This window comes from Phlebotomus papatasi, chromosome 3 (genome assembly GCF_024763615.1).
Source record: "Phlebotomus papatasi isolate M1 chromosome 3, Ppap_2.1, whole genome shotgun sequence".
NCBI lineage: Eukaryota > Metazoa > Arthropoda > Insecta > Diptera > Psychodidae > Phlebotomus > Phlebotomus papatasi.
The window spans coordinates 35,865,516-35,877,790 of record NC_077224.1 but is presented as its reverse complement, the minus strand read 5'-3'; the positions used below and the strand labels follow the sequence as shown (position 1 = coordinate 35,877,790).

Sequence of the window (12,275 nt, the reverse complement as noted above, 5' to 3'; positions counted from 1 at the left end):
TAAATGACAACAAACTTTTTTCAAATATTACTGCTGTCCGAATTAACAACCCGATCTTAAAAGAGCCTAATTAGTGAGAGTCTACTGCAGCCGTTTTGTGACTATGCCCCAGTCTGCCTTATACCTTGTAATATAATATCTCAATACGATTAATTGTAAGCCCAGATGGGCCTCACCTAAATGAAAATACAAACTTAGAAGAAAATTGGAGAACTGAAGGTGCCACCCATTTTTCACTTCATGAGAGTGAACTGTCCATGGCGAGGCGACTGATGATCACTCACTGAAGACTGAGGACATTTACCTAACAACAAAAGCCCCAAAGCAACCTTTCAGCACCTATAATGTCCTGGACACGCTTACGACTAAAGTCCAGAGACGACTTAGCTCGTTCATAGCCAAGTCAGTTCCTGACACACTACAAACGAGGCTTAACATTTTCTGGCACTCACAAAACATAACTTTCGTGAGTTTTTATGTACATATTTCACTGAAATGCACTAGTAGTCTTTTGAAAATGAAACTAATTTTAAATTTGCTTCACAATTCACGTATTAACAACAAGAATTTTCACTAGAATCGCCTAAGGGCCTTGACAGACCTGAGGATTAGCCGAGAGACGGCTTAGCGTAATTATAATAGAAATAATGGTCAAACTACATTTTCATCATTTTCCACTAAGTCGTCTCTCGGCTTAAGTCGCAAGTGTGTCTAGGGCATAAATTGGCTTAAGTCGCGAGTAAACCTCCACCTCAGAAACAATTGTAATTAATAATAATATTATTGCACGTGTACTGAGACATGATATTACAATTAGTTTCATTTTCAGAGGAGTATTGGTGCATTTCAGTAGAAATATCTGCATAAAAACCCAGGAAGGTTATGTTTTGTGGATACCAGTGAATGCTAATCCTCATTTGTAGTGTGTCAGGGACTGACTTGGCTATAAACTAGCTTAGTCGTTTGTGGACTTTAGTCGTAAGTGTGTCTAGGGCATAAGGATGGTAGGGGTTGGGCGTGTCAAAGGAATGAAGGATTAGGATTGGTTGGTTATGGCCGTCGACTGGGTTGACATGTGTTGAATAGGCCACACGCTCTACATAGTTTAAACAGTATGTTACAAAACAACGAATGTCGTTGTTTTTTTTAAATTGCGTGCGTTTTTAAGAAACTTCAATTTTTATTCCAAGATTTTGTACGAGTGCACAGGAAAGGAATCATAAGAACTTTCGAGCAGAAACGTGGAAAAGTCTACGTAGTTGCCATGGAATTTCCTATGGCACGTTACGTATTTGTTTTACAGGGTCTTAGTTGAAAAGTGTCATCATGGCGGCTGCAAGGCAAGCACGTTCCCACGAAAATGTGGCTAATACCATCAATTACGTGCAGTGCGATGGATTGGTAAGTGAAATGTTATAATTTGAAGATTTCTGAAGAACTGAAGTAAAAAATTTCCCAGCTCCTACTTTTATAAATGCGAGAAAATTGTAGTGTTTTGGTTCCACGTTTTCATTCTGGGAAAATGACGTATGGAGTAGTACTCCCGGATTTTGTAATTTACAAGCAATATTGTTTTCTCTCCTTGTAGGCGGTGATGAAGATGGTGAAACATTGCCATGAGGAGTCCATGAGCAACATGGAAGTGGCACAGGGTGCTCTTCTTGGTTTGGTGGTGGATCAAGTGCTGGAAATCACCAATTGCTTTCCCTTCTCCAACAATGAGGACAATATGGATGAGGATGACTATCAGGTGACTATGATGCGTCGCCTCAGGCGAGTTAATGTGGACTACTTCCATGTGGGCTGGTACCAGAGTGCCGATGTGGGAAACTTCCTGTCATTGCCGATGCTAGAGTCACAGTATCACTACCAAACGAGTATTGAGGAGTCTGTTGTGGTCATCTATGACACCCAGAAGTCCGCCAGAGGCTTCCTCACCCTCAAGGCATACAGATTGACCCCACAGGCCATTCAGATGTATAAGGAAGATAATTTTACGCCTGAAGCCCTGAGAGCTCTGAAAATCAGCTACGAGAATCTCTTCACGGAAGTACCCATTGTCATTAGAAATTCACCCCTCACGAATATCATGATGATGGAATTGACTGAGTTGGTTCCCGAAGAGGATGGTACGCATTTCTTGGACCTGGGAACTGCTTCGGTGCTGGAAAATCATTTACGCTGCTTGATGGATCGTGTCGATGAACTCAATCAGGAAGCCACCAAGTTCAACAAGCACTTGCAGCAGGTCAATCGACAGGATCAGGAGAGACATCGGGTCCTCACGAAGCACGCCCAGGAGAATGCTGCGAGGATTGCCAAAGGGGAACCTCCACTGCCCGAAGAAGACATCAACAAAATGTTTAGGCCGATCACTGTTCCATCACGGCTGAATCCCATGATTGTTTCCGGACAGATTAACACCTATGCCCAACACATTTCCCAATTCTGTTCACAATCCCTGGCCAAGCTCTACATGACGCAAGCCCTCCAGGGAGCCAAGGAGAGCAAGCAAAATTAAAATTGTATGGAGATTTTTTTTGAATGAAGAAAAAAGTTCTACGTAAGTTTTGCCTTTTATTTTTTTTATCTTTCACCTCTTTTGAAATCCCTTTTGGAATTTTACACTCTTTACATTCGACTGAATGATTGATTACACAATCTAAAAATATTTTAATGTCATACACAGGGGAAAGTATTTCAAGATCTTTTAATTCTTTTTTTTTAGCATTTGGGCATTTCGGGTGAAATTTTTACAATCTCGCTTTTTTATATCTTCATTATGGGAAATGTTATTATTATTGCACTTAATGTAAATATTCCAAAAAGGAGACACCTAACAAAATACTTTGCACTACCACTTATTAGAGCTTCTGGGAGGAAGAGATCGAATTAATTGGGAGACAAAGTTACTGACTAAAAATAAGGTATTTTTAGACCTTTTTTTGATTCAAATATTTAGAAAATTTAATCTCAATCTCGCTTATTATCGCTTTTTTAGTCAAAGTTCTATAAAAAAATTATACTGAATAATTATATAAATTCCTAGATTTTCTTCAATAAAAAATCTTAATATTTTATTTGTATATCCAGAAATGACCTTCACGGAACGTTTCTCAAGGTCAAACCGTAAAGAAGCCCTAGAAAGCTTATTCCTGAACTGATTGGGGCAAGTTTGGCTTCATTTGAAAAGTCTTTGAATCCTTGATACGAACCTATTTTGGCAAAATATTAAGCTTTAAAGTTGCAAAAATTATAAAAGGGTTATTCATTCTTATGACCAGTGCACAATAACTTTTATTTGTAAACATGTTTTCAAAATTTTCTATGAGATTGAAATGTCAAAACATGTTTAATAAACAAAAGTTATTGTGCGTTGTGCATTATCTTTACTGACAACTGTATCTGGTTTCTCGGATTTTGCGAAGCAATTTTTAAGTTTCTGGAGCTTCACTATTCAATTTTAAGGTTTCTCGTGTTTTGTCAAATAGTTTGTAGATTTCCTGAGTATCCTGAAAGTTTTTTGTTTCGAGATGAAATTTTTGGATTTATCAGGTTTCGTGAAACAATTTTTGGGTTTCTGGAACCTCGCAATTTTTGTATTTCTGGAATTTCGGTTCTTGGCCTTCATGAAGCAATTTTTGGGTTTATCTGGTTTTGCGATGCAATTTTTGAGTTTCTGTGGTTTCACGAAACGATTTTTCGGTTTTCCGCGCTACACGAGATGCAATTTTTGGGGTATTCCAGGTTTCGCGAAACTGTTTTTCGCATTTTACGAAGAAGTTTTTGGGTTTGTGGAGTTAATTGTAATTTTTGGTTTTTTTTTGGGTCTCTTGCAGATAATTACGATTTTACACAGCATTTTTTGAGTTACGCGATTCAATTTTTGCATTTCTCTGGTTTTATGAATTTTTGGTATATCGAGTTTCGCTAAGCAATTTCTTCGGATTTCGCAAAATTGTTTTGGGTTTCTCGAGTTTAGCGAAACGATTTCTCGGTTTCCTGGTTTATAAGGTTTTCGAGACGTATTTTTTGGATAACTCAGGTTTTGTGAGACAATTTTTGGGTTTCTTGAGTTTATTAAGTGTAAAGTTTCGGTTTCTCGAGTTTCACGAAACAATTTTTGAATTTATCCCATTTCATGAAATGATTTTTGGGTTTCTCGATCTTCATAATTTTAGCGAGACATTTTTGTGTTTCTTAAATTTTGGTTTTTGGCCTTCGCGAAGCAATTTTTGAGTTTGTCTGGTTTTGCGATGCAATTTTTGAGTTTTTGAGGTTTCACGAAATGATTTTTCGGTTTTCCAGGTTACACGAGATGCAATTTTTTGGTATTCTAGGTTTCGCGAAACCATTTTTCGGATTTTACGAAGGAATTTTTGGGTTTGTCGAGTTTCATGAAACGATTTTTCTGTTTCTCGATGCAATTTTTGGGTTTCTGGAATTAATTGATGTAATGTTTGGGTTTCTCGGGGTCTCTCGCAGATAATTTACAATTTCACGCAGCAATTTTTGGGTTACGCGATTCAATTTTTGGATTTCTCAGGTTTTGTGAAACAATTTTTAGTATATCGAGTTTCGCTAAGCAATTTTTTCGGATTTCGCAAAATTTTTTTGGGGTTCTTGAGTTTAGCGAAATGATTTCTCTGTTTCTTGGTTTTCAAGATGTATTTTTTAGATTACTCAGATTTTGCGAGGCAATTTTCGGGTTTCTTGAGTTTATTAGGTGTAAAGTTTCGGTTTCTCGGGTTTCGCGAAGCAACCTTCCGGATTTCACGAAACAATTTTTGGATTTTTTGGGTTTCGTCAAACGATCTTCCGGTTTCTTGGCTTACATGAGATGCAACTTTTGAGTTCTTCAGGTTCTGCAAAGCAACTCTTTAGTTCATCAATTTTCGTGAAGGTTTTTTGGGCAATTGCCATTTGTTTCTCAATATTAGTCACCCCTTGTAAAATAACGTTTGGTTTTTAGTATTACGGATATAAGCAGAATTTTAAATCGCAGAAAATTTAATTGTTTTTCACGAAGTTGCAATTAAATAAAATCGCAAATTTAGGCAATAAAAAGGTGGAGAATCATTTTCATGATGAGCCCAGTACTGGTAAGTCAGCGGCAGTCGCAACCACAGAACAGGTTGAGAAAATAAATTTTTTATATCTTAGACCAAGCCACGCGTCATTAGATAAAATATTTCTTATTTTTATAAAGAAATTTTTATTTTCTAAATTTTTCTTTTCTTTTTATTGAAAATTTCAATGAAATTAGGGGAAAAAACCTCCCAGATTTGCTCGGTTAAACAATTTGACTAGATAGATTTTATAAAGCTATCCACAGAAAACACCTTCTCAATAATCCTATCCCGAAAGTCTGTGGAATTAATAAATTTAACATCTTTACGATTGGTGTAAAAACCAAAAAATAAATTAAAAAATAAATAAATAAAAAACGAAAGAGATCTAAAATAATCGAGAAGGAATGAAACTTAACCAGTAAGTTTTATCTATATGACTAGAAGAATTTTACAATTATGGCACTCCTAGAACTTCACGGGATTATTCATGTCTAAATACTTGTTTAAATTCTTAAAACACTACAGATTACTCTTTTTTACTTTAAGACAATTACACTGAAAATAATAGGACTAGAATCACTATAATGATTTATATGAAAATATTCTTACAATATTTTTCTTCCTTGTCTTTTACATTTTCTTTAGATAAAAAAAAAGAAAGTTAAACACAAAGCTGTGTGACGCTATTTCGTTTCTTTGTCTTTTGTGCAGCGGTTTTTCATTTACCACAGTTATTTTTTTTTCTTTTTATGGTTTATCTAAATATTCACTTTTTTGTAAAAATTATTTTAAAGTTCTTATGGTATTTTTTTTTGTTGTTGGGTTTATCAAGTGACTAGAAAATATTTCTAAATACTTTTGTAATGCAATCTTCCATGGCGCGTGTTTTTTTTTATAAGAGGAGGGAGGGAGGGTTAGCTTGGAAGAATGCCCTGGAATGTTTTCTTTTTTTTTTTAAATCATGTACATGTCGAAGTTGTCAACGGGCGTAAGGGGAACTGTGGAATCAGACAGGGTTTCTTCAAGATATTTGGCTATTCGGGGTGGTAGGTTTAGTTGGGGAATATCATCGCGTTTCTTTACTCGTTTTACAATGGCAGCACGGCAGCGATCCTGCAGATTCACGAAATCCCGACGACATTCAGACAGAAACATCTCCGTTTTGGCCGCAGTAGAGCAGACAATTGGATAGAGAGGTTCCTGAACCTATAGAAAAAGTTATATTTACAATAGCGATTATCCCATTGAATAAGTCAAAGTCGCAAGATACCTAGATAATTCAATGGTAAAGTCAAAATAATAATGTTCAAAGTTTAAATATCTAGTCCTAGACTGCAGACAGGTTTTGAAGCAAAAAACACAATTACAGTCAAGTGTGCTAATCCGGGCGCTTCGCTATCTGGATCGTTTATGACTAATCCACTTAAAATAATATATTTATTTTTATTTCCGTAATATAGTCACTACAGTAACATAATATAACTATTCAAGTTTGAGGAAAAGCAAAAATAATATTTAGGGCAGAATCGTATGCTCACCGTATTTCGTTAATTTACGCATTTTCATTGCAATTATTACGCAAATTTTCCATTACCGTATTACCTTATCTCATACTCGGTGGCTGGCACTAGGTGAAAATAATGAGAAAATTTAAGAGTTAAAACGAAAATTCGATAAACGGAGAGCAAAAAAAGAAACTGTAAGAGAAATTAATCGTACAGTTTGTTTTTGCTCACCGTTTATCGCATTTTCGTTTTATTTCTTCAATTTTCTTATATTATTTTCACCTAGCGCCACCTAGTATGAGATAAGGTAATACGGTAATCGAGAATTTGCACAAGAATTGCAATGAAAATGCGAAAATTAACGAAATACGGTGAGCATTTTACTGTCAATGTGATTCTGCCCTTATACCCAATAAATAAGTAAGTGTAATCAACTCATTTCAATATTGTACCAGCTGGGGTTTTCACTAAAAATTTTCTAGTTTGTGATATTTTCGCTAATGACAGCTAATTGATTGAAAACATTTATTGTTTTTTCCTTGTGAAAAAGTATTTTAAATCCAAAGGTTTAATTAAAAGTGAATTAGCCAAAAGGCGATCCAGTTAGTGCATGCTGACTTATTTCAGTATTATCATTATTTTATAAATTTTCTTTAATATTTTTGATATTTTTTTATATTATGTTTCTGAATGAAACAGTGAATAATTCTATGGATTTAGAAGAAGTAATAAAGAATTTCATCAGTCCAAAAACAAGCGTTTAAGTAGCATTCTTCGGAAAACGATCCAGTTACACCATCTTACTATATGCTTAATACCGTTAACCCTCAAACGGTGTTCTCTTTATTATGCGAAAAAAAAGTTCTAAAACAATGTTTTCTAGGATAATTATGATCCAATAAAGTCGAAAAAACCATCCATTCTTCATTATCTCTTTTAGTTTAGGCGCTAGGTGAGAAAATATAAAATTTGTTTGAAACTCTTTTTGCTTCTAAAATTCACATTTTTAGTTTTTTCATTTTTTTTTAAATAAAATATACAAAGTAGAATGACATATCTTTCAGTAAAAAATAAATTTATTTTAGTCAGATGACTTTGAATCGGTATTTTTATGGAAATTGGAAATTAGTTTTTTTGCATAAATATTTTTTGTTGCTTTTTCTCTGACCTGTCACACAAAACTGGGAATAACAACAAAACGAAGAGTCAAAATGAGTTCAAACTTTCAAGAGATGTTTATAAGACTATTACCGAGGACACTATAGCACTTTTAAATAAATAAAACCTTTATTGTCGCTGTAAATGTGATTTTTGTGAAGACCGCCTGGAGGCGGTCTTACCCGTCAGAGGGTTAGTTAAATACTTTTTTTTTATTTCGTCGCAAAACAAATCAAGGAGGAAGTATGCTCTTTTATAGCTGCGTTAACCACACAACCCCTTAATGTAGGATAATTTTTTAAAAAAATACATAAAAAATATCTAAAACTTGCTTTTCTATGACTTCTGAAAATTTTATAAACTTGGCTAAACCTCTAATCTGATATCCATTTAATGAGCGTGACCTAGGGGTTTCCTCATTGAAAAAAAATACTACACCTTCTTTATATAAAATAAGTAGGGGAAAGTACTCAACTCACCCTTTTCGAACATTCATGCCTTCGAATGTGATTTTTTTATTTTTCTAATGGACTCTACATACTAGAAAAATTTATTTCTATTTTGAAACAAATTCTCTAAGATTGTGTCGGAAAAATTCTTCAATATGGACATAAATTTATCTAGTGTGTCGAGGCCATAAGTCTCTTAGGAAAAATTAAAGAAAATTCACATTATTCGAAGGTATGAACGTTCGGAGGGAGAGTACTTTCCCCTATATAAATTTTTCCTTAAAAGTCAAGTTATTATTACATTATTTTTTTCTACTATTGAGCAAGGGATCCATAAAATGAAGTTCATTTAAAATTCGATAAAAAATGTTTTTTTTTTTGATAGCGAGTATTATATTGCTTTCTCTTTTTAATGAGGAATCAGTGTTATCAAAATTTTCGTCTCAAATTGTAAACCTCTTTAAGAATTTTATTGAGCTTAGGATGGTTGTATAAGAAAATATTCCAATTCCTTAATATCGTAATATTGAAGAAAAACACCAATTTCTTTAAATAAATGGTGCAATTACTTAATTAATACTTTAATAAAATTTATTAATGTTTATTACATTTATTTATTATTTAATATTTAATGTGCCATTACCAATAATTGGTAAAATTATCCTCATAAAAATCCTACTCAAAAAAATACCAAAAAAGATAAAATTATCCTCATATAAACGATATAACTGGTCAATTTTTTCTTGATGTTTATTAATCCTAAATTTGATCACAAATTAAATGAGAATGTTCTTTAATTAAATTAAAATTTTATAAATTTATTTATAAATTTATAAATTTATTAATTTGTGATCAAATATAGGATTAATAAACATCAAGAAAAAATTGACCAGTTATACCGTTTATATGAGGATAATTTTACCTTTTTGCTTAGAGAAGTGGAAAGTGTCTCGGATTAAGGAGAAACGCGGTGTGTTGTACGAGATAATTTGAAATGTTCTTGATTGAATTACTTAGTCTAATCGGTCTAATCGATATAAACTGATTAATTGTAAAAATTAATATATTGGAATATTTTGAAACTAAATATTAAGATTTTATCTGATTAAGCAGACTATAAATTTTTATTTAGTTTTTTTTTATATTGTTGAATTTTAGTATCTTTTTTTGTTTTGTGAATAGTTCTGTCCTTAATTTAAATTTTACTTTTAAATAAATGAGTTTTCTAATTTTTTTTTCATTTTTTATTAAATTTTCAAATTAAACTTTTAGTTTTAAATTCTGGACTTCAGAATCCCGAAACTATAGAATTTTAATTGGACGTTACGGACGTTACGAATGCTGGAACAAAAATTTATTTTATTTAAAGAAATCTTACCTCATTTAGACCGCGGAAGGCCACACCTAGACATAGTCCATCCTTGTAGTAAGTCAGTGTTCCGGCAATTCCGTCAAAGAGCAGGCCAACAGTCGTTCCCTGATTCTCCTTGAATTTTTTCGTGTAGTGCAATGCAACGCCATTGTGCCAGAGTAATCCTTTGTGCGACAATCCCCATCCATTCTTGTCCTCCCCCAGGAGATTTATGAAACTGTTAACATGCAGTCGAGCGTGCTTTGTCCCAATCCCAAACATCATGCTACAAAAGCGAAGAATTTTCAGGGGTTGATTTCAAGAGACTCTGAAAGCATGAACTTACCTTGTTCCAAAGACCCTTTGAGACAACTTCAGTTCCCAATAGTATCGTCCATTGTTGAGAATTCTCGTGCCTCTTATTCCAGCTGTTCCCTTACTCCAGTTCGGATGGAAATGAACTACTCTATTTCCCGGACCACTTAGCCAGACTTCAGGAGATCTATCTCGGCGATTCCATGTCCAGAGATCCTGGCAACCGTGCTTAAGTGGCATTTCTCCTTCTCTTCTCACCTCTTCTTTGTTCTCCATGTTTATTCCTTTTTTTTCACTTTATCCCTCACTTTCTGTGACTCATCTCTCTCCCCAACCGTGTCCACACAACCCTTTTTGAATGGCGTCTATTTGGCCCTTATCTTGCGTGCCTGCTTTCTCTTGCGAATCTCCTCACACAGCCTTGCCCGTTCTTCCTGCACCAGTCTATTGTACGCTGCACTGCCACCCCAGCCACTTGACTCGGCCGATCGATAATTGCGGCATTTATTGCTGGCCGATGGGAGGAGGAAGATATTCTTGGGTCTAAAGAGTCTCTCGTAGACACTGAGGACGATGTTTTGCAGGTAGAGACAAATCGACCGGAAGAAGATGAGCAGCAGGAGGATACTCATTAAAATTTGTGTTGTTTTCCCTTCACCAACTACTCAGGGGATGGGGGTGGAATGACAATTTCTTTTTGATAGGCAATTTCTCCTTGGAAACTACACAGATGGGTGATTTTATCACTGCCAGTGGATTCTTGGAATCCCAGGCTGAAGATCTGAACACTTTTTGTCACAAAAACCACAACGTTTGATGAGAAAAATTGGAATTTTCTCTAATCAGATTTTTCAACCCCTATTCCGTAGCAAGTGAATTTTCGCCATCTTCATTCAGGATGAAACCCTCAGGGTAACCCTTACTTAAATTTAAACAGTCTATGGTAGGTATGATTCTAATATTTACCATCAAAGATTTTGATCAATATGTGCTTAAAATCTTGATTTTCCTTTTTTTATTATTCAGTACGTTACGCGCTCTTTTATTCGGACCAAAGTTATTCGAATTATAATTTTGTTGGTTTCCTTTAACCCTTATTGAACAACCAATGTCCCAAAAAAAATTTTCTTACGAGCTTCAAACCGTGCTATCCCTGTTATCATACAGTAGACTCTCTCAAATTCGGGCATATGGGACCGAAATGTCAGCCGAATTAGACAGAAATTCGGGCGACAAACTTTTTGAAATGCAACGATTTTTTATTCATCTGCATACACATATTGAGTTTACACATTCATATATAACGTAAATTGCGTGAAAATCCCTCAATAATGCAAAATCACATCAAAACTAAGACAAACCATGTCAAATTTGAGCATATTTGATTCATTTGATAATCATAATCAAACTTCAAAAATGACAACAAACTTTTTTCAAATATAACTGCTGCCCTAATTAAAAAGTAGCCCGATCTTAAAAGAGCCGAATTTGCGAGAGTCTACTGTACTAGGATTTTTTTCAATTTGTAAATTCAAATTAATTTTAATTATTTGACTTAATACATTTTCATTTATTTATTGATAAATATAAAATTATAATTGGTTCACAAAAACACGTTTAAACGATAAAATAGCATAAATATGGTTGCTCAAATAAATTTAAATTTAGCAAATTAAAATGTTAACCCTTTAACGACGAGACAGTTTTCACTGACCGAAAATCAATAATAAAAATGAAACCGATAAACAAAATCAGTAAAAGGTCTTATACAGTAGAGCAGAGGTGTGCAAGAAACCGGTGAAACCGAATTAACGTCAAATGAAACATGTCAAAACGCTACTATAACAAACTTATTTTGACGTTAATTCGGTTTCAACGGTTTTTTGCACACCTCTGCAGTAGAGTCTCTCAAATCTGAATCTCTCAAATTCGAACGCCGTTTTGATTCAAAATGTCAATTGTGAGGTTATGTTAGAAAGTTCGTATTCCTTTGGTGAATGAAAATCATATTTACGTGCTTCTTCCTGAATGTTTACATACATTATGGTCGTGTAAAATGAAAAGGAAGTATATTATCACTAAGACTTGCGAGAAAGTACGGGAATTTGATTCAAAGTACAATTTAATCTCACACAAATTTCGTTAGTTTTGAAAAAAAATCGTTCGAATTTGGGAGGTGAGAAATGTCAAAAATACCCCCCGAGCGTTCGAATTTAGGAGACTCTACTGTATCTAACCTTAGAAAATCTAACAGAGACTGACACGGTGTATTTTTTATCTGCATGAGCGATAGGGACAAAAATAGCTCAAAAATTTAAGTAATTTTTCTGACAATACTAATGAGTGATAGTTTTTACTCTAATGAAAAATATTGTGTTTGAGTATTTGTAGTTTCTTTCTAAGTAAGAAGTCAAAAAAGTGATTT

General features: G+C 34.2%; 2 protein-coding genes across 2 annotated transcripts; one reads left to right on the top strand and one right to left on the bottom strand.

Moving 5' to 3' along the window:
- The first annotated feature begins 1,295 nt into the window (after window positions 1-1,295).
- LOC129805477 (eukaryotic translation initiation factor 3 subunit H) lies at window positions 1,296-2,567 on the top strand. Its single transcript, XM_055853405.1, has 2 exons — window positions 1,296-1,401; window positions 1,589-2,567. The coding sequence occupies exons 1-2, from the start codon at window positions 1,327-1,329 to the stop codon at window positions 2,519-2,521; spliced, it is 1,008 nt and encodes a 335-aa protein (XP_055709380.1). The 5' UTR covers window positions 1,296-1,326; the 3' UTR covers window positions 2,522-2,567.
- A 3,076-nt stretch (window positions 2,568-5,643) lies between these two features.
- On the bottom strand, window positions 5,644-10,132 carry LOC129805478 (SPRY domain-containing SOCS box protein 3). The gene is made up of 3 exons (XM_055853406.1): window positions 9,882-10,132; window positions 9,563-9,821; window positions 5,644-6,278 (listed from the first exon to the last, which is right to left on the bottom strand). The coding sequence occupies exons 1-3, from the start codon at window positions 10,124-10,126 to the stop codon at window positions 6,027-6,029; spliced, it is 756 nt and encodes a 251-aa protein (XP_055709381.1). The 5' UTR covers window positions 10,127-10,132; the 3' UTR covers window positions 5,644-6,026.
- Window positions 10,133-12,275: the final 2,143 nt, after the last annotated feature.